Below are 21522 nucleotides of genomic sequence, written 5' to 3' on the forward strand. Positions count from 1 at the left end.
AAATCGTCGTGAGCTACTAAATCCCAAGCAACTCGCGCATTTTTCCGAGAGACCTCCCCCGCCCAGTTTCATTGACGTTAAGCCTATTTCTTCAGAGCCCATACTGTGGTTTGAACACAATAACACTGAAAGAAAAGATTGTGCATGTGTGCTGTTGGCAAACCGCTAGTTTACGACCTTTCAATTAATAGCTTCAAAATCAGGGCCTATCAATAGCTGTCACTGAAATAATCATTGTAATGCAGCCCAAAAACCAACTAATGAAATGTACTGATCTGTCAGACAAGCCTTTGGTAGGGCCTGGTTCACCTGTAGGCCATTCCCGCCCCACTAGCCTCTCGAGTGCAGTCCTAATATGGCGTCACTCCCACCATATACATATGTTTTTAATAATAGTCAACTCTACCGGGGACAAACCTGACAGGCCAGGCTATGAGAAAACAAAAAGCCTTTATATTAGGGGTCTGCCGCTTAAAATTCCAGTGATAATGGTGGTGTCTCTGTTAATCAGTATTCTGGGGCGATAAAACAGTGCACTTTCCAAACTTTGTAATTAAAGTAATGTTGGCCTCAGTCATCTGGGGTTATCCCTTCCTTCTCAATAAGGTATTAAGAGAGAGATTGGCCACAACAGATACGATCTCCACTCCTGTTCTATTGTAAAATGTAGCAGTGTATCTGGTTTCAGTGCCCTACTGGAACTCATCCTCTTAATTGCCATGAGCTTTTCATCAACCTTAATTGGCCATTCCATCTTGTGTCGCTACTCAGGATTTAATAATGAAACTGCGATCCATTGCAAGTAATAGTGCACCTCTGCTAGCTAGTATATCAGTCCCCTATCGCTTATAAAATTATCAAAAGATAAAGACTCTTAGCTTCCCGACTTCATCACAAAGTACCATTTCATCTCTCATTCTTTCATCTGTGAATTCTCTCTTAGCCATGTGTGTTCTGAGCCTGTTGGGAAGTTGCTTTCATATTCCATGTGTTATGTAAAAGGTTTTTCCAATGCAAGCAAATAAATATTTGCTCCACAGTAAGCATTTTGGAAGATGGGGAGTTAAGCCTTAATTCTGTTATTCTGGTTTAAACGTTTAAGCATGCTTCGTTGCTTTTGTTCAGTTAACAACGCTATGAATTCTCTTCTTAAATTGGTATCCATGACTGATCCATGGTAACACCTCCGACAGGCCTCCTATTATCAGGCTCCCATGACAACCACTTCAAGGGGGTCCCAATTGGTGGCACCTTTGCAATGGATGACTAAGTAGAAGAGTAGAAAATAATGGCCTGTCTAATTTTGACTTTATGGACTGGCTATCGCCGTTTACATTGGCAGTTTGCTCCATCTGAGGTCCCATAGGAGTAGGAGCCTAACTGCATGGCCCGTAAAGGGGATAATTAATACCATGTGTGCTCCACCCCTACTCCCTACAGTACTTTTGTGTGATAAAAAAACAAATAATGGAGATGCTGCAGCCAAAAAATAAAAATAAACAATCCCTGTCCTCTTTATGTAAAGTTCTCCAAACATATTCTTGTCCCATCTCTGTTTTTTGCTCAAAGATGTTTACTCACTGGCTAGGAGTGGTGATGTATGATAACCTTTTCGGCAACCTCAGCTTGTTGTCTCGTTATAAAATACTGTAAAAGGTTCTTGGCCGCTATTGGGGCACAGGCTCACATCTGAAATTAAAAAAAACCTTTCCCTGTGTATCCATACTCGGAACTTCATACTAGGAACACTGGCCACGGCTCACAACACGAAGCATACGCACTTATACCCATTATTACCATATTGATCGCAATACATGGCTTTTAATTGAATTGTTCACCGGACAAAGCCTTACGAAAGTCTCATGGCTCAAGTTGATGGTATGCAGCACTATGCAGGGTCATTCACTCTACTTTTACAGGGAGCCCAGGGTGTGCTCACACGGCTTACCTGCTGCGCTGGTGAGATATAAGGTGGCAGGCCGTACTGTAGAAAAGGGCAGATGGCGTGGGTACCAGCAGTTGTGTACTGCTTGCAAGACCTGCAAACCAGCTGCTCCGCCCTGACATGCCTGCTGCAGCTCCCCACTGGCACCCGTCACACTCGCGCAATGAACAGTGCGGTGCCAGTGAGGAAAAGGCAGGGGGCACAGAAACAGTCACGAGATCCACAAAGGAAGGAGAGGAACGTCATCCTCTTCGGCTGCCCCAGCTAAGCTCAAGCCAATCTGAGCAGCTGGTTTGGGTAAGGGTGGCAACGGAGCCTGAAAAAAGTCTGCCCGGCCTAAATCGCCCACCAAACAACACTAAAGGGCCGTTACTTCCCTACCTACACCTACAGTACTTTGTGTGATTAAAAAAAAATAATAATGGACATGCTTAAAAAATAAACAATCTCTGTTCTCTTTATGTTAAGTTAATTTTCTTGGCCCATCTACAGCTGTTCGAAGATGTTGACTGGCTACCCTCCCGCTATATGAGTGGTAATGAATGAAACCTTTTCGCAATCCTAAGCTTGTTGTTTCCGAAAAAATACCGCAAAGGGATCTTGGCCGCTATTGGGGCACAGGCTCATCTGAGATTTAACCTTTCCTTTCCTGTATTATCCATTCTAGGAACATGGCTTACTTACACCAATAAGCAGACGCACTTTTACCCATTATGATTACCATATTGATCGCACTACATTACAAGGCATTTGACTATTGTTGGCCGGACACAGTTATGAAAGTCTCGTGGCTCATGATGATGGTATGCAGCACTATGCATGGTCATTCAATTTTTACTTTTACAGGGGATCTTGGCCACTATTGAGGCACAGGCTCATCTGAGATTTAACCTTTCCTTTCCTGTATTATCCATTCAGGAACATGGCTCACAACAATATGCAGACGCACTTTTACCCATTACGATTACCATATCGACAGCAGTACAAGGCATTTGACTAAACAGGCTCATCTGAGAATTAACCTTTCCTTTCCTGTATTATCTATTCTAGGAACACGGCTCACAACAATAAGCAGACACACTTTTACCCATTACGATTACCATATCGATTGCAATACATGGCTTTTAACTGAATTGTTGACCAGACAAAGCCTTACGAAAGTCGGTATGCAGCACTATGCAGGGTCATTCACTCTTTACTTTTACAGGGGGCCAGGGTGTGCTCACACGGCTTACCTGCTGCGCTGGTGAGATATGAGGTGGAAAGCTGTTCTGCAGAAAAGGGCAGATGGCGCGGGTCCCTGCTTGCAAGACCTGCAAACCAGCTGCTCCGCCCTGACACGCCGGCTGCAGCTCCCCAATGGCTCCTGTCGCACTCGCACAATGAACAGTGCGGTGCCAGTGAGAAAAGGGCAGGGGGCGCAGAAACAGTCACAAGATCCACAAAGAAAGGAGAGGAACGTCGTCATCCTCTTCAGCCCGCCCCAGCTAAGCTCTTCTAAGCCAATCAGAGCAGCTGCTTTGGGTGAGGGCGGCAACGGAGCATGAAAAAAGCCTAAATAGCCCAAATAACACTAAAGGGCTACTAAATTGAGCAGCAAGCGTCGCGAGCTACTGACAGGGTCTCGGCGAGCTACCGGTAGCTCGCGATCGACCGGTTGGAGACACCTGGTCCATACAAAACATCACAATTAAATATCACACCAAACAACTATTTGGTAGAGTCATGGCTGGTCATCCCTGGACAATCTGCAAGTGACAGCCTGTAAGACAATATCTCAGATAAGAAGGTGTGTCAGGCACTCATCAAAGGACAGAGAGAGAGAGAAAAAGAGAGAGAGACTGAACAAGGAGCGCAAGGACAATCGTGCCTTTGGGAGATACATGGCAACTGTCGCGTGTGTCTCGCAATTGGTGCACCCAAAACCTGAGGCCTGGCAACATATCCAGCGCGAAGGCCACATCACATTTCAGAAACGCAAGCAGTAGTCAGACTAAAATTAGGCATGAAAGCTCCTTTGTCTCGAAACACAAGGCGGAAGGACATCCGAACCTCTGACCTTGGTCTCCAATGCGCACGGCACCCCCTGAGTGAGATACCATACCGGACTCTGATGACTCCCACACCACGAACTGCGCTAATGAAAGAGCGACTTGTCCACACCTCACACACACTTGTCCCTGCTCGAGCTACACCTGCATGGTATGCCCTTAACACACCGGTTCAAGAGACAACCCCTACGTCAAAACGTTGAACACACATACGACTCATTACTCCAAGCTGTGGCATATCGTCCACAGAACCTCCGCCGGTCTGAGGAGTGCCATTGATACGAGACCAACAAACGCAATGGCAGGCAATTCCGGGCACATGCACAACCACAATCACGAGGAACTGTACCTTGCACGAATCCTGCATCTGTTGGGAGCTCTGCCAATGGCAGTCCTGCAAATCAGTTACCGTCTGAGTTTACAGCTTGCATACGTCACATGCGTCCAGCCTTGATTCCACTGTCGATTATGCACATTCGAGTGGACCATGGAGGTCTGCCTATCCAACACAACGGTAGCTGAACTGGATTACGACTTGTGTGTGTGCCCCCTGTTGGCACACGAACAGGAGTACAGTCGGGATACCCAGGCATGGGATGCCTTGATATGTGGTGTCTGTGCTGGCAGCAGTGGATGGGAGATTGCACAAGTCATCGTGTGCAGTGACCACATCGAGGCGCTCCCCTATTGGGCTGTGCTGCGGATTGGTGAAACTGTGTGGTCGGATCACATCTGTCCAGACCAGGTAAGGGATTGGCTCTCCCTCATGTTTCTTGAATCCGAGAATGACGTACTTCTGGAACTGATTGCCTACAAAGCAGCGCTCACATTCATAAGTATAAGTATAAGTATAAAGAAATTTCTAAAGCGCTCTAATACCGGAGGTGTCTTGGCGCTGTGGTGTATGTAGTGAGGCAGGAAAACAAATCAGATTATGGTTGGGTCTTAAATAGGTGATGCTTTAGCTTTTTCCTAAAGAGGGCATGATCAGATTGAAGTCGTAGCTCCAGAGGCTGGAGGTTCCACAATCTTGCTGCACGCCTGCCAAAAGAGCGACCACCCCATCTAGCCAATTTAAATCTCGAAGTACAGATAAGGCCTTGATTAGCAGACCGCAAGGCACGGGGCGGGAGATAGGGTGTAAATCTCTCTCTTCCATCATTGGCGCCACCCCCAAAACGGGCCCAGTGAACCAAACAGAGAGCCTTAAACTCAATCCTCCGCTGGACCGGAAGCCAATGAAGGGATTTCCTCCCTTCAGAGGTAGGGCAGCCCCTGGGTAGGTTCAGGATAACACGAACTGCAGCATTCTGTAGGGACTGGATTTTTCCCACCTGAAACTTGTCCATCCCCAAAAACATGGCGTTGCAGTAATCCAGTCTAGACATAAACAAAGCGGCCATCACAGTCTTCTGGAGCGCCTGAGGGATGTAAGGGAGAATTTTCCGGAGAGTTTTTAAGAGATAAAAACTCGATGACGTTAAGCTATTGATCTGGGCAGACATATCCAGTTTGTCGTCCAAAATCACACCCAGATTCCTTACCTTCGTGACCGGGAGGGGGCATTGCCCAGCCACCACTGGCCACCAAAGGGAGTTCCAGATAGAAGGACCCTTTCCAAATTCCATCACTTCCGTCTTCTCGGTGTTAATTTTTAAAAAGCTTAGGCGCATCCAGTCCATCACGTCAATCAAGCAGGCATGAAAATTGGCCGCTGTTTGGTCGGGGTGATCCACAGTTGATATTACTAACTGCAAATCATCCGCATAGGAGACCAGCGTGAAACCATGACGTCGTACCAAACTAGCCAGAGGTCTAACATAGATATTAAAAAGGGTCGGGGACAACGCTGACCCCTACGGAACTCCGCACGGGAGGGAGAAATTAGTCGAACGTAACCCGGACCATTGTATGCTTTGTGTGCGATTATCTAGGAAGGACGCCAATAGTGCCCACACACGATCTACAATCCCAACTCCCTTCAGACGCTGAAGCAATACCTCATGGTTGACGGTATCAAATGCAGCAGACAGGTCCAGGAGGACAAGCACCGCTCGCCCCCCTCCATCCACTGCATCCCTAATCCCCTCGGCTGTGGTAATAAGAGCCGATTCCGTGGAATGTCTAGGCCGAAAACCATGCTGGGACCTATCCAGTATATCATTCCTATCAAGATATTCCATCAGACTCTGATGTATGGCCTTCTCGGCGATTTTAGCTACTAGAGGAAGGCCGGAAATAGGACGATAACTGGAAAATTCCGCAGGGTCAAGTGAAGATTTTTTTAAAAGGGGTTTTACACTCGCCGTTTTCCACCTGCTAGGATAGTGTCCAGCGGCTAGTACTTGGTTGATCAGAGCCGTAAGAGTAGGTATAATCTTGTCAGCGGCCTGGAGTAAAATATAAGGCGGACAGGGGTCTGATGCGGCTCCCGATTTTATGGAGCCCAATAGAGTCCCAACCTGATCGCAAGACAAGGGAGGGATAGTTGACAGGCTGCAACTGGATATCTCATGAGGGGGAGACGGGGAACCTACAGTGTTAAGGAGATCAGCATAGATGGTAGTAACCTTGTTTTTGAAGAAATCGGCTAGCTGATCGCAGAACAACTGATCCGGTCTAAACTGGCTCGTCTGTTGGGAATTCGCCAAGAAAGATACTGTTTTAAACAGTTCCCTGGACGAATTGCCAGCCTCCGTGATTTTCCGAGAGAAGTAATCCCTCTTAGCATTTTGAATGGCGAGTTTGTAGTTAGTCAATGCCAGACCATAAGTTTGCTTACAGATCCTGTCATAGTTTACTCTCCACAACCGTTCCTGCCGCCTACATTCCACCTTGAGTCGTTTCAGCTCTGGGCCATACCAAGGGGCACCAGACGGACGTCTGTTCTGAGTGGCTACCAGAAGAGGGGCGACCTGATTAATGGCATTCGTGATCCAATCAGTAAACTGCGCAGCAGCTATGTCATTGTCAGAGTCCAGGGTAGGGGGGGGGTACCCAGTGTCTCAAGAAGGGAAGACTGAGTGATTCTACTCCATCTCCTAAACATAATTCTGGCAGGTCTCTGCGGACCTCCTCCAGGTCTAGCCCTAACTCCAACACTAAAAAGCACAGCCCGATGGTCGGTCCACGGAAGAACTTCAGTCCCAAGATATAGAAGGTCAGGGTGGCTGGAAAAAAGACCATCCAGCGTATGTCCCCCAATATGGGTCGGGTCAGAGACCAACTGCCTGAGACCATATCCCTCCATACTGTCCAACAATCTGGCAGTGTCCGAGAAATTCTTAACCTCCAAATGAAAATTGTAGTCCCCAAGAATGATATAAGGCTCGAACTTAGTACAGGACTCCAGATGTTTTTAGAGGGCCCCCAAAAAGACGGCCCGTGGTCCAGGTGGTCTGTAGATTAATAGCCCATAGGAGACAATTATATCTTTAGAAAAAATACTAAATTGTAGTGCTTCCGCATCCAAGTTTTCAACCACCTTAACCTGTAGCTTCAGGTGGTCTCTATAGATAATAGCTAAACCGCCTCCTCTGCCATCCTTCCTATCCTGGCAGTGTAGCGCATAGCCTGGGGGTAGAGCCGAGTTCCAATCCGGGCAAGAGGCCGCATTGGTCCACGTTTCTGTGATAAACGCTAGGTCGGGAGAGAAAGCCGTTAGCAGCAGTTCCAGTTCTACCTGATGTTTGGCCACAGAGCGTGCGTTTAGGAGAATCCCTAACAGGTGATTACCCAAATGTGCCTGTGAGGTAGGGTTAGACGGTCGGATCTGTGTGTCGTATGGAGCAATCTCTGATACGCCCTCCACCCTTATTTTATCCCCGGTCATACATGGGACGGTGCATAGCTCTCCTCCATCAATACTGTCCCCTCTAATCACCGAATAGTGACAGCCCGGGCACTGGTAATTGCATATGTCATCATGTCCATATAAGGGAATACATTGGGGGGTGCTTCTCACCTGTAGCGTCATCAACCTCTCCCGAGTATAGTACAGAAAGTGCTTGGCGACCAAGGGCAAGGCGTCTGGCGCGATCCTGGCGCGGACGGGCGCAGATGGGCTTGCCTTTGGCGCGCCTTAGGCGCGCTCGCGCCAGCGTGAGCTAAATAGTTGTAGAGGCGCGAAAACTAGAGCGCTAGTCTCACCGGAAATAGGTGGGCGGGCCCGCTCGCACAGATGGGCACCGCGCACCAGGAAATGGATACGGGAGAAGAGCTCCAGATGTGCTGAGCATTACACACAGGTAAAATAAGCTTTTAAAACCAGTCGGGTGTTAAACAGTGCCACAGATTAAAGCAATGATTCCCACACGAAATGTCACACACAAAATGTCACATTAATTAAAAAGGTTAAAAGTGGTTCCAACAATAATCCACTAAAAACAGGAGCCCACTTGCAGCCCGAAACCCACAATCCAAATAACTCTCAACTTCACTAACACACCATGGACGAGTAACTACCTTCCTGCATACACAACTGATTGACACCCAGAGTACAGGTCCCAACACCGTGTTGTATCGTGGAGGATTGGTCCCATAAGCTAGTACAACAGTGGATGATTCTGCATTCGCACGGACTCAGAATGCATGTGCATGCACCTACGTGTGTTGCTACATACCTGTGCAAGGTGCTGCAGCCCCATGGGCGGAGCTGCACAGCGTCTTTTGGCAGTTTCCAAATTTGACATACTGCTGGAGGTAGACTACACACGTGCCAATGTGGCACAACATGTGACCTTGTTGGTCCCTTTCATCTGCTCAGTGTCAGCAGAGCACACAGTCGGCGCAGTCCGGTGGGAAAGCTCCATGCAGATCCCATGGATTGTGAGTTGTGTCCCCTGACACGGGGCAATGAGCAGACGCCAAACATCACATGACTCGACCAGCAAGGCAAGGTGGGCAGAGACCGTTGCCAACCATAAGGATATGTGTACATGTTTGCCACCCCATTCCATGCACCTTGACACGTTCCCATTCTGCCTGTAAGTGTATTCAGCATTTGTCTGCCTGTTGGGGTCCATCACTTGCCCGTACTGACACGCACATGCTAATAAAGCCTACGCAAATTCACCATGGTACAACTGTGATGAGTGTTGACTAGTTTGACAAATCGTGTGTATCAATGAGCATTGTCCGTACACAGTGAGGGACAGACTGCCTCTGGTACGTAGGTGGTGAATCCCTATTGGCAGCTCCACCTCTGTGAGCCACACATTGTGTTTGAGATACTTGCTGGTAGACCTGTGCGGTTATGTGTCTTCAGCAATGTGAGTATGGTGTCAATCTACTTGCCTTGTGGATCGATAGGATCCACAGAAGCAGACCGTGTACATACTAGTGTGTGTGAGTACGTCATGCGAAGAGGAGTTCCGTAGCCATATGCGCAAGGAGGGACACTACTTCAGGTTGGCTACCGATTCTGACATTGACACACACAGCCCTATGTGATACATGGATGTGGGGCTACTTTGGGGGATGCGAGATTGTTGTGCATGCGCAATGAAGCCACAGCTAGTTCACATCTTCACAGTAATCAAATTGGACATGTGGGGTAGGATCAAACGTGCGCATTGATGACATTTACCAGGGTGTACCTCTTAGTGCAATCAACGTCCCTACATACATCCATACTTGTCCACATGGGGGAACATAGACATGACACATCTGTGTGATTTGGAATTTTTTATTCACATTATGAGGAGTCTCCGAGATGGAGGGGTACATGTCCAGTTCAAGCCAACATTAAGTGGTTGCACAGTGGTGGGCCAACCAGAGTCCTTGGGGGAATGCAAAGTTGATCTGAAGAGAAAGAGTACAGACCTCAGCCGGATTGCTGTGTCATTGGTACAAGGGCAAATAAGGCAGTCCATGTCGGGTTCCAGGGAAATGTCGCAGAGTGTTCCAGGGGACAGTTGGATGCATTGTACCAGGGCATGATGCATGGGGCTGAACCATGCAAGGACTGGCCATGTGGTGGGCTCGGTTGCTACTGCCTCCTTCCTCACACAGTTATTGCACTCCACATCTTACTCCTCTGAGTCGTCTTCTGTGTCTGGTGTGTCAGGTGTGTGTGGTGGTGTTCTGGCTGCATCACTGTGTGCCACTGACACATCAGGGTGTGGAGGTGTAAGGGCTGCATCACTGTGTGCTACTGACACATCAGGGGGCGGAGATGTGTGTGTCGAAGTCCTACTCCCAGCCTGCATCCAATCCATGGTCTCCATTGTCCCCCGCATCTGTGCCAACTCTGTGCTGTCATCGCTGGAGCCTGTCTGACTAGGCAGTTCCTGTATCCGAGTGATGGCCCCAGCGAGGTCAGCCAAGGATTGGCGGCGAGCATGGTGCGGACTGTGGGTGTCCGTTAGGGAATGTACGTGGTCCCTGATGGGACTCAGACACCCACGTATAGCAATGAGTTTGGCTGCCACGAGGTCAAAACCCACCAGCTGCTGGTCAGCCAACTCCTCCTGGCATGCTAACACACGGCGTTGGAATTCAAAGTACTGGTCCTGTGGGACAGCCGTGGTGGTGTGTGTTTCCTGCTGTGTGGGCTGTGCAGGGGGTAGGGTCACCTTAATGCAGCTGCAATGTAAAGGAGAGATGCAGGTTAACAGTGTGTTGCATGTATGTTGTCCATTGTTCATGTTTACATACAGACTGCATGACAATGTACATTGTGACTGTTTTTGAGAAGCTGCCTATTTGATGGGAGACAGTGGACATTTTGACTACATGACGGCTGTGAGGTTGTACTCGTACGTCATCATCTCACAATGTCAAGCAATGCCAGATGTGGTTGGCCAGTTTCTACGCACGAGTGGCAACAGTTGTGTCCTCTGTCCTGTTGTGTAGGTGTTGCACTTTGTACCACATTGTCGTCAATGTTGATGTGCTGTGATTGCTATGTGTGTGTGCTGCATTGTTGGCGAGTCGGCCCTGCAGCTCTGATTTGGCGGCACCTCATACCTATGAGTCGATGTGCCTTTGACTTGTGTGCTTTTTGGGTGCTGTGATGTTTGCGACTTGGGTCATTGGTGCTGTTGGGCAGATTTTTGTACTCTTGTGCATTGTCTGCAGATGAATTTTTCCGTCATGGGTTGTAGGTGCACGTGGATGTGTCAGAGTGTGACCTGCTCCTTTACGGATGTGGTCCACACTCAGCCAGCTCTAAGTCGTCTTGTGCACTATGTCATGTATTGTGACTGCAGCCATGCTATCTGCCATGCACTGTCAGGTGCATAGTCTGTGTGGCTCACAGAGCCGCAGCTTTTCTTGCTTCAGCACATGTGCATGGGTAGGTTGTGGCATTGGTAATATGGAGGGGGGCCCATTTGTGCACATTATGGTGTGGGGCCTACTTGGTGTTTCTATGTCTGCTGCAGTGTGCCAAGGGTATCAGAGACATGTTCCACACTCATTGTGGGTGTTCAGTGTGCTGTGCATGATTGTGCATGTGTGCCATTGTACCCATCTCCCTCCATCACCCGAGTCCCTGGTCGTTACTCACCCCGTTGCTGTTGGGTCAGGTCATATCGTGCTGTGTCCAGACCCTCAACTCCTTGCACCATCACCGCACTGATGACTGTGGCCACCCTTTCCTCCAGCTCATCAAGCTCCTCCTGTGGCGCATGAGTCCCACCTCCAGTCGCCTTTGCTGCCTACCTGTTGGCTGCGAGTTTCTCCTTGGTTAGGCTGTGCACTTCATGCCAGCGCCTCTTGACCTCCTCCATTGACCTCCTCGACACTCCGACTGCACTCACGTTGGTAACGATGGACAGCCATGTTTCCGTTTGTGTTGCCAATGGCATAGTGGAGGTGACGAACAGTTGTTGGTAGTGTTCTGTCACCTCCGTGACGATAATCCGGTCTTCCTGCGGACTGACCCCGTCTTCCTCTTCCTCTTCTCCTTGCCCTTCCAGTAGCACGGGGTTCCTGGCTGTCCTCTGTGGGGCTTGTGGGGTTCGGGTTGTCCCCTGCACTCGGTCCGGGTGCAGCTATGGTACTACGCAGTTTGATTGGGTTTTGGTGTGTTCTTTTTAAGTTCTTTTATAGTGCATTTTCCCGCATGACTCGCATGGATTGGCAGGCCTGTGGCTGCTTTTCGCTGATTTTTTTATCGCGCTTGGCCTCATCGCAGTTTTTTTGCGTTGGTGTTTCGCATTTTTGCAGCTTCGCGTTGACTTCATCGCGGACATTTGATGCGTTATTGTGGGATTATCGCATGGTGTCTCCGGCTTGGGAATGCCGCGTTATGAAGGTGTTATTTTCCCACAATGGACTGCGATGTGGTGAGTTGGGATGAGCTACTCTTGCGGTAGTTATCACACGTTCTTGAGAATATGCCCCAATGTGTTGTAGTTAATGTGCTAAATGAAACCGGGGGTTAGCGTAAATAACCAGGCTCTAGAAGTAGGGGTGCAGGGGTTCTGCAGCTCCCCCAAAACAACCATGCTGGAAGGTGAATGAGCAATAAAGATGCCTTTACGTTTTTATTTTATTTTGTCACATTTGCTGTGTTTTCAAATACAGAGGTCAAGTGTCAGGCTATGTCTTCTGACAAATTGCTGATTATTCTTTTAACATGGAGATTGTTGTTAACTTTTCTTTCTCTGATTGCAAAGTGAGAGTATTTTGTAATGTGAACCATATGACAATCTTGCTCATGTCCACGGAGTGGGTAAGGGAAAGATGTCTATTTTTTGTAACATTCATAAAAATTCAAATATCTGCAAATTAACTCTACAATTATTTAAAATGTATCAGCAGTTTGAAAAGCACAAATGTAGTGCATTTTTGTAATTCTGGACTATGGAGGAAGCAAAAATGTTAATGCAATTAACACATATAAAAACACTTTACGCGGTGATGCACAAAAGATAAATATTCATTGAAATCCCACACACAGGGGTGTAACACAGGCCCCTACAGCCTCTGAGGAGCAGGAGGGACCCCCAACCCATCAGAGGACCACTAACTCCTCAGGGGCCCCAATTCAGTCCAAGGTCAATGAATATCTGTGTGATATGGGAAACACAGGGCCACCCTCATCCCATTCTGCAGGAGAGCCCACCTCAATTCGCATTTGCGACGCTGCCCACACATCTATTAGTTGTGTCATATATGGTTTTATCATTAAAACTGCAAGTCAATGCAAATTTAGTAGTAATTGCAAAGGAAAATTTGATGCCTGTAAAAAATAAAAGTGTGCTACAACCACGTTTAGCAATATATTTGAAACAATGTGCTCTAAAATGCACCACTGGTTAGATACCACCACTTTACCACTCTCTTACTTAATGGGTGTGGCTTATTTTCTGCACTTGTTCTTTGTGTAATGCTTTTTCACTATCCCTATGACTTCACTGAAGTAACATTGATGGCAGCACCCCAACCTGAAAATTGTTCCAGCACCAATGATGAAACCAAGGGGTGTATTTACAAAGAAGTGATGCAGCGCGGCACTGCAAGCAATTTAGCAACGCCACGCCGCGCCACGCTGAGTCATTTAAAAACTGCAGGGATGCACTGTATTCACAAGATTACGGCGCACCCCTGTGTTTACCCTTGCGCCACGATAAAATAGCTGCCTAGCGTCAATGCGGACACCCTTGCGCCTGGTGCCAGGGTGCCTGTGTTGCAGGGATGATTGTTTATGTGCAGGAAGGGACACCTTCCTGCACATAAACATTGCAGCACACATAGCAAGAGCAACAAAAAGGAGGAATAAAAGTATTTCTCCTTGTTGCGCCACTCTAACGACTGCTTTTCACCGGTGTTAGTTTTTGGCACTGTCTCAGATTTACAGATCCTTGTAAATCTGGGGCAGCGTCATAAAGCAATGGGTGTTGCGGTGGGACGCCCACAGCAACACCCATTGAATGCCTCTTGGATGCAGAAAACTATGTGGAAAGGTACGATATTTACAGTGTGGTGTTAAGCCACGCAAAGTGGCTTAGCGCCATGTTGTAAATATGGAGTAAAAAGAGCTAGATGGGGAGGAAAGGGCTTCTCTTACCAAGCATCCGTCCTATGGAACTCCCTTCCCGTGACTGTCAGGTTAGAATCCAACAGGGCCTTATTCAGGAAACTGATAAAAACCTGGCTCTTTACAAGGTCTTAAGATCCATCAGCTGCCGGCATCATACTCACCAAGCGCCAAGACGCCTCGGCATCGGTGCGCTTTATAAGTTTTTCAGTCAGTCAGTAGGTCACTGAGCCACCGGAGCGTCATAAAAAGTGACGCTCCGGTGGCGCAATGCCCTTGTAAATATGCCCGCAAGTCTCTAGGTTCCACATGGTCAACAATTAAGCTGCTGATCCACACCTCCTTCTAACACTAAAGTACCGCGCAAAGATGTCAATAACACTTTCATAAGATGTGAAGCATTCTACTGGGAAACGATCAACAGCAACAAAATTCTTTGAAAGGGTCGTTCTGTGGTCAAGGAATAAGTATTAACACTGGAATATAGCTAAAATGTAATCTGGGAAATGAATTTTAGGGACAATCCACTGGGTGGCGCGGCAGTCTAAATAATGAGCATTTAAAGGAAGTTAGAACATGTCACTGTCAAATTAGTTTGTACGTGTGCCCAACTGTGCCTCACTGCTTAGTCAAGCGACAGAACAAAGCCAACATCATTTACCGATGACCTCAAAATACGAATTGATCTGAAGACTGCCATCTTCTCATAAGGAAATTCTTGTTGTTGAACTCAGCATGGTTCCAATGGCTTGAGTGAGCAGTCTGACATCTTGGAAGATTGGGGCACATGCATCAACATAAGGAATTGCGATTCTGTAATAGCAATTATTAAGGAATTGCTATTTAGGAATCGAAATCCCTTATGCATGTAGGAATCGCTAAATAAATTGGGATTCCCACACATTCCCTATTAGTGAATCAATAGGATTCCTATGGGCCTAGAGGCCCATAGGAATGAATGGGAAACCATTCGCAATTTGCAATTACCAAATAGGTAATCACAAATTCCAAATGCAATTTCAAGGGTACTAGGGGACTAAAATGCCACCCTGATGCCCCTCAAAATCATTTTTCTAAGGATTTGCAAATTACCATCAACTTGAAATTGAGGGTAATTTGCAGTTCCTTAATGCAAAGTCGCATTCTGAGAAGGCTTCTTGCATTGCATTTAGGGTGTCGCAAATTGCTATTCCCTAACTGCATTAGTAAAATAGGTAATCGCAAATTATGCGATTACCTATTTTGCGAATGGCTTAGGGCTTGATGCATCCTAAAAGGCTATTTACCAGTCGCAAAGGGGCCGATTGTGCGAGTCGGCCCGTTTGCGACTGGTAATTAGCTTGATGCATGTGCCCCGTTGTCTCTATCATAATCTGGATAAGTGTATAGAGGGTCACGGTATAAATGTCAAGATATCACTTGAAGAATGCCTGTAGCATCACTAGGGAGAATGTCTGCAGCATCATTGAGAACAAAGGCTGCGCATCGCTGGGAGAATGCTTCGGCACCACTGGGAGAATGGCTGGGTCATCACTGAGAAAAATGGGGTACCACTGGGGAGAATGTCTGGAGCATCATTGGGACCGTAGACAACCTGTCTTGCTAGGACCCTTCTCATCTTCAGAAACAATGTGTATCACCAGGGGTTCCACAGGGCTCATCTCTTAGCCCTGTATTACTGAATATTTATATGATCTCCCTAATTTCGTTGATTACATCTTTTGGTATCAAAACTACCTCTTATGTGGATGACACGTAGCTGATCCTATCTTTGGATAAAGTATCCATTGGCTCTGAGCTTAACTTTCAAAATTGTCCCTGTGAAGGCATCCGGTGAGTGCAATCCAGACATCTAAAATGCACTACCGACAAAACTGAGATCATGCTGCTCGGTAAGTCAAACCCTTTTGCTCCAGCCCCATGGAAGCCTCAATCGGTGCTTCCTCCTTACCCCCCCCCCACACACACACACCCCTGCCTTGCCACTGTTGAAGTGGTAAAAAACATCTCTGAGTAAAATTTGACACTTCTTTCTCCTTCTGCTCTCGAGCTCTTGCAGTAGCAAGTATGTGTTTCTATAGAATAAGATCATTGAGAAAAAGTTTTGATCTACTCCCATTGGTTACAAGGAAGACAATTGCTTTTGCCTTGATATTCTTGACATTGGACTACTGCAACAGCCTGTATGCAGGTTCCCCAAAAGAAACTATCCATAAAGTCCAGACTGTGTGACACACGCGATGGCCAGACTGGTACTGCAACTTCCTAGTCGTTCATCCACTTCGGCAGCTGTGAAAGCCTTACATTGGCTCCCAGTGCATAAAGAATCCTGATTCAAATACTGTTTCTCACCTTTGTCTATAGATCTACTCGGCCTAAATACCAAACAGCAAGATTTATCCTACTTCAGTTCTAGGCACCAAGGCTTGGAACCGGCTTCCCGGTCACTTAAGATCTATTGATCATGAAGCGCTGTTTAAGAAGCAGCGAAAGACCAGGCTTTTTTCAGTCTCTGACGCGTTGCGTAGTTCTCTGATTCTTTTACCTATTCTCCTTTGGGGATTCTTTCATGCTTGATTGAGTCAGATCTTCCTTCCGCACAGCACCAAGGGTGCTCCCTTGGGAGTGGTAGTGCGCTTTATTTATTCATTCATTCATTCAAGAATGTCTGCAGCATCACTCAGAACAAGGACTGAGCATCACTGGAGAATGCATTGGGAATCTCTGTGGAAAATGTCTGCAGCATCACTGGAGAACGCCTTGGGCATCACTGGGACATCACTGGGGAGAAGTTAGAAGCTCTGGGACATCACTGGAGGAAACGTCTGGGTCACCACTAAAAGACAGTCGCGAGCATCACAGTGGAGAATGTCATGAGTATTACTGGGAAGAATGACTGCAGCATCACTAGAGAAATGAAGCACAACCTGGGGAGTGTGTCTGGAGCACCACTCGAAAAAAAGGGCTGAAACAACCCTAAGGAAGAAAGTCAGAATCAGTGGAAGTAGAGCTTTCCCACTCTCAGCTGGACAGTCAAAGAATGTTTCGGAGAAGATTTTGCCAATTGTTTGTGTTAGTTGACATTCTCAAGACCTTACATCTCCCACAAGGCACTGTTCTGTTCTTGAAACACCTGGAACTGGAATTTACATCTGGTGCTGAATGCCATGCAACTAGAGACTATGAACTCCACAATACGTTTTCAAGTTCACCGGAACCAAGAGATGCCAATGGCAACATTCTAGATCCAGAGTCTCTTACCTTCTCAGTAATAAGAGCTACTTATGTTCAATGAAAATCATCCACACTGCCAATATTATTAGTGTTGTATGAGTGACCGCTTCAGATAAGATTGCAGCCACCCTATGCAAGATTACAGCAGGGAGCACCTCAGTGCATTAGGTAGGGTTGTTAGCAGTGATGTAAAAGCTGTTTTGGCAATTCAGAATGCATCTACATGGGTAATACATAAAAGCCACAGATGTAATGCCCCTGGCACCACAGTAATAATATTAATAATAAGTCCACCCATTACTTCCTGATTTATACTCAAATATATTTGGAAATTATGAGTTCTGAAACTACACACATTTTCTTCTCAAAAACACATTTTTCATTTTTGGTCTACACATATTATTTCAACCAAGAAAAAGCTTCTAATTTAGTAGGCTGGGCTGCACACAGGAGAGCTTCTTACATGTAGGTGAAGAGCTACCACTAGCGTACGAGCTTCCCATTGGAGAAGTCTGTGTCTGGATGCCGTGAATACACAGCCAGAAACTACAGCTCCTAAAACACGTTGCACTGAACTACTACCAACCATCAAGGTGGAATCTGTAGTCTTTATCCTTCCTGATCCTGGACTCACCCGGAAACTATGGTTCCAAGCCAGAGGAACCTTTGTTCCCAAAGACCTTTAGAACCAGGCGGATGCAGCACCTGCTCAGACCCAGGGGGGCAGGAGAGAGCACATTTCTCTAGGCAGGGAGCAGAAGTGCTTCGGATTAGCTTCTTGAAGGTGTGGGCCACGGAGCTAGTGCTTGGAAGGCAGGGTTCAGAGTCCTTCAGATTGCACTTGGCTGTGAATGAAAACCAGTGCAGATGCCCTGCCAGAGTCTGGAGCTAACTGTAGCACAATCACTGTGGTAAGATGCCATTTTGCAGTGCCTTGTAGTTTCTTCAGTTTTCAGCCTGTGTTCTGCCTGTCTTACGCTAGCGATATCAAGAGGGGGCTGGGATCTTCCAGTAGTGTAGTGTAAGTATAGTTCCTTGAGTGTGAACTCCAACTCCACTCATTACTCATTCAGGCTGGTGCTGCTTTAGAACAACCAGGGCATCAATGGGAGGAATGTCTCATCTCTTTCCCTCTAGGGAGACTCATTGGGGATCCTTGGGTGAAACTGCAACATTCATTATGGCCAAAGAGATTCAATCATCTAAAGAGAAAGTTTGGCATTGGGAGACTCCATGGTCTGGTATGGAGGTGCGCAGGGCGGCTGAGTCACGCTTACCTGTTTTGGGCAGCCTTGGTGGAGCTCCTGACAACTCCCCTTCTGCAACAAAGAACAGATCAGGCGAATCATTGTGCTGTCGCAAAATTCATTCTCTCAAGACACTAGATTTTTCAACATGTGGTATTCCCCAAGCACAAAAGTCGCTCTTTATTCATCCCCAAAACTAGTGAATCTGAAGCGAACTTGCCACAGGAATGCTTACCTTCTCACAACATTGGGGAGCGCCTGCTGCCCCCTTACATCAGCATTGGTGTCATGACTTGGACAGAGCAATGGTGGCAGAAAAAGTGGTATTCATTCACAGAGGGTGTCCCCGAATGTGGGTGCGGGTTTGGGGAAAGTGGAATTCATTCCGAGGAAACATATGCGACCCCCGCCCGAGGAATCCGACCCTGATCTCAGTGATTAACGCACAACCAATCACAGAGTCGCATAGACAAACTAATATCTGAGCTTATGAATTGTATGTCTACAAAGTCGAAAGTAATATGCATCTGCTCCTTGCACTCTCCGATGAGCTACCTTGTATAATGTATACTCTAAAAATTTGCAAACGTCATATATCATCAGCAATGTTTTAAGTGTACAACAATATAAAAAAAAAAAAGGAATGTATACCTCAGATTTGCCACTTTGTTTACACTTCTACAGCAGAGCCGTCGGGGTTAAACTGGATACACACATTACCAACTTCACTGCAAAGCAATCTCTCTGCCTCAGCAGACATTACAGCCTGACACCTAAATAGAGTTATCCCCTGATTGCATATGGGTGTAAGTCCATGCTTGTATCATAAATCTGCTCCTTGGGTCACAATGACTGTGCCAGGATCACCCATTCCGCTTCATGTGGCCAAGGAATAAGAGTGAGACATGGGGGGAGGAGCCTAGCGCGTAACCAAGATGGCCGCGTAGGCTCAAGGCTCCCGAGGGCCTCCGCAACCTCCCACGTCTATCCTGAATTAATCCTGGTTTTGTCGACAGGCTTTTGTTGCTGAACTTGAGCTGAGGTGCCATCCGTTCTCCAAATTCAAATCGGGCTCGGGGAACCGGAATGGTTGCGATCTGAAGTTTACGGCCTGCTCCTGCCTTGGTCCGGAACTCGAGTTGGTGAGGTGCCCGGGTACGAAGTGAACAACAGCGGCATGCAGGGCCTGGCCTGTCACGTACCCCGCACTTTCACTTTCGTTTTCGCACCTGTTTGCTGACATCGGCTGAGGGACCTTGATGTTCCAGAGGAGCGTGGATGGTGGAGTGTTTGGCCTGGATCTCGGACTATACACAGGCTACAGTCCGTGACGGCTGTGGTCCCTTGAATTAGCTATCTGGTCCCTACTCCTGGGCTGGCAGGTGCCGATCTCAGTGGTCACCAGACGATGGCGGCGAGGCTGGACGGAGACAAGCAGAAACCCAAGAATACCCGGCGGGGAGTTTACACCCAGGCTAATAACATGGACCGCTATGCGCAGACAAAGGGATCCCCTGGTGGGTCGCATAAATCGCCGGAAAGGTCCAAGGATGTCTCGGGCCTATCTGCTGACTTGACTTTGATAGACGTCATGGGCGCCATTGAGGAGATGAAAGCTGCAGTGGGTCAGCAGTTTGATACCCTGGCTCGTAAATTGGATGCGGTCCTGATCGATGTATATCTGGTCAGGGCGGATCTGTCTAAAACGAATGAGCGGGTCAATGCTTTGAACCACACAGCGTCGAATCTAACTGTGGACGTGGCCGCCCTGCAAACGGAGGTTCGTAGGTTACGGCTGGCCGGTGACCTAACTGACCGTCGACTTGAGGATTCCGAAAGCAGGGCCAGGCGGAACAATGTTCGCATAATTGAGGTACCGGAATGATCGGAGAACCCTGCTGCTGACCTTTTTGTGGAGGATCTGGTGGTCAACCATCTCGCACCCAAGGGGCTGAGCAAATTCTTTGCGGTGGAACGGGCTCACAGAATTCCGGGTGGTGCGCCGAAAGTGGGTGCTCCCCCGCGGCCTATAATTGCCCGACTTTTTAACTTTCGGGACAGAGATGCTATCCTTCAGGCGTCGAGGGTGAATGGGCCGCTGAAGTTTGACAACTCCAACGTCAGCTTCTATCCGGACTTTACGCAAGCGGTCCAAAAACAACGACTGGGATTCTTGGGCGTCAAACGGCGCTTGAGGGACATGGAGCTGAAGTATGCGATGCTATTTCCGGCCAGGTTGCGGGTTGAATTCGAGGATCGCTCGCACTTCTTCGACCGGCCGGAGGCGGTTGGAGACTGGTTGGATACCCTGCCCCGGAGTCGAGGTCGGGATGGTCAGACGGCGGAGAGTGGCGAGGGTTCGGCGGAACAGGACTAGAACTTTGGTTCCCGGTGATGGACTAGGCTGGTGACGTTTTGTACCTTAGCTCTATGGGACTCAAGTTTGGTGTAATATGCCCTTCAAATGCTCGGGGGTTGTGGAGAGCATATTGGGGCCCTTTCCTCCTTCAGGGGTTCTTTTTGTGGTTCAGTATATGTTAGGGCGACAGGCACACTGCAAGTTGGGGGGGCTGTTCGGGCTCAAGCAGGGGTGCAGGGAGGGGGGAGTTGTGGTTTGGATATTGTGGGGGAGGGGGGGTGTTGGGGACTGTTTGTTTGTTTCACAAGGCAATGTGAGGTTAGCTGCTGATTTGTCCTGGTTGTGTTCTCCGGGATGTGGGCATCATGCACGGGAGCGGGGTGGGGGGTAAGGGATTGAGAATACTTTCGTGGAATGTGAACGGACTGGGGGATAGGATCAAGCGCGGGGTGGTGTTGCAGTTTTTGAAACGGATCTCGCCCGACATTGTTTTCCTGCAGGAGACACATCTGATTGGGAACTCCTTCCATGCCCTGAATAGGCGGGGTTATCGCCTTGCTGTTCACCCTGGTTTCACTTCTGGCTCTAGGGGAGTGGGTATCTTGGTCAGGGCCTCTCTCCCGTTGGAGGTGGACGAGGTGCTCCACGATGATAGAGGGCGATATGCAGCATTGGTGGGGAGATGGGAGGGTAGAACT

At 47.9% G+C, this 21522-nt stretch overlaps 1 protein-coding gene across 3 annotated transcripts in view; it reads right to left on the reverse strand.

Annotated features, from left to right (window-relative positions):
* The window catches only part of LOC146856218 (C-type lectin domain family 17, member A-like), a 118799-nt gene that overhangs the window by 58575 nt on the left and 38702 nt on the right, over window positions 1-21522 (reverse strand). For all 3 annotated transcript variants that reach the window (XM_085654278.1, XM_085654280.1, XM_085654279.1), the window contains exon 4: window positions 18496-18537. In XM_085654278.1, coding sequence (XP_085510404.1) covers window positions 18496-18537 — 42 coding nt within the window. The remainder of the gene's footprint in view (window positions 1-18495; window positions 18538-21522) is intronic.

This window comes from Triturus cristatus, chromosome 4_1 (genome assembly GCF_964204655.1).
Source record: "Triturus cristatus chromosome 4_1, aTriCri1.1, whole genome shotgun sequence".
Lineage (NCBI taxonomy): Eukaryota > Metazoa > Chordata > Amphibia > Caudata > Salamandridae > Triturus > Triturus cristatus.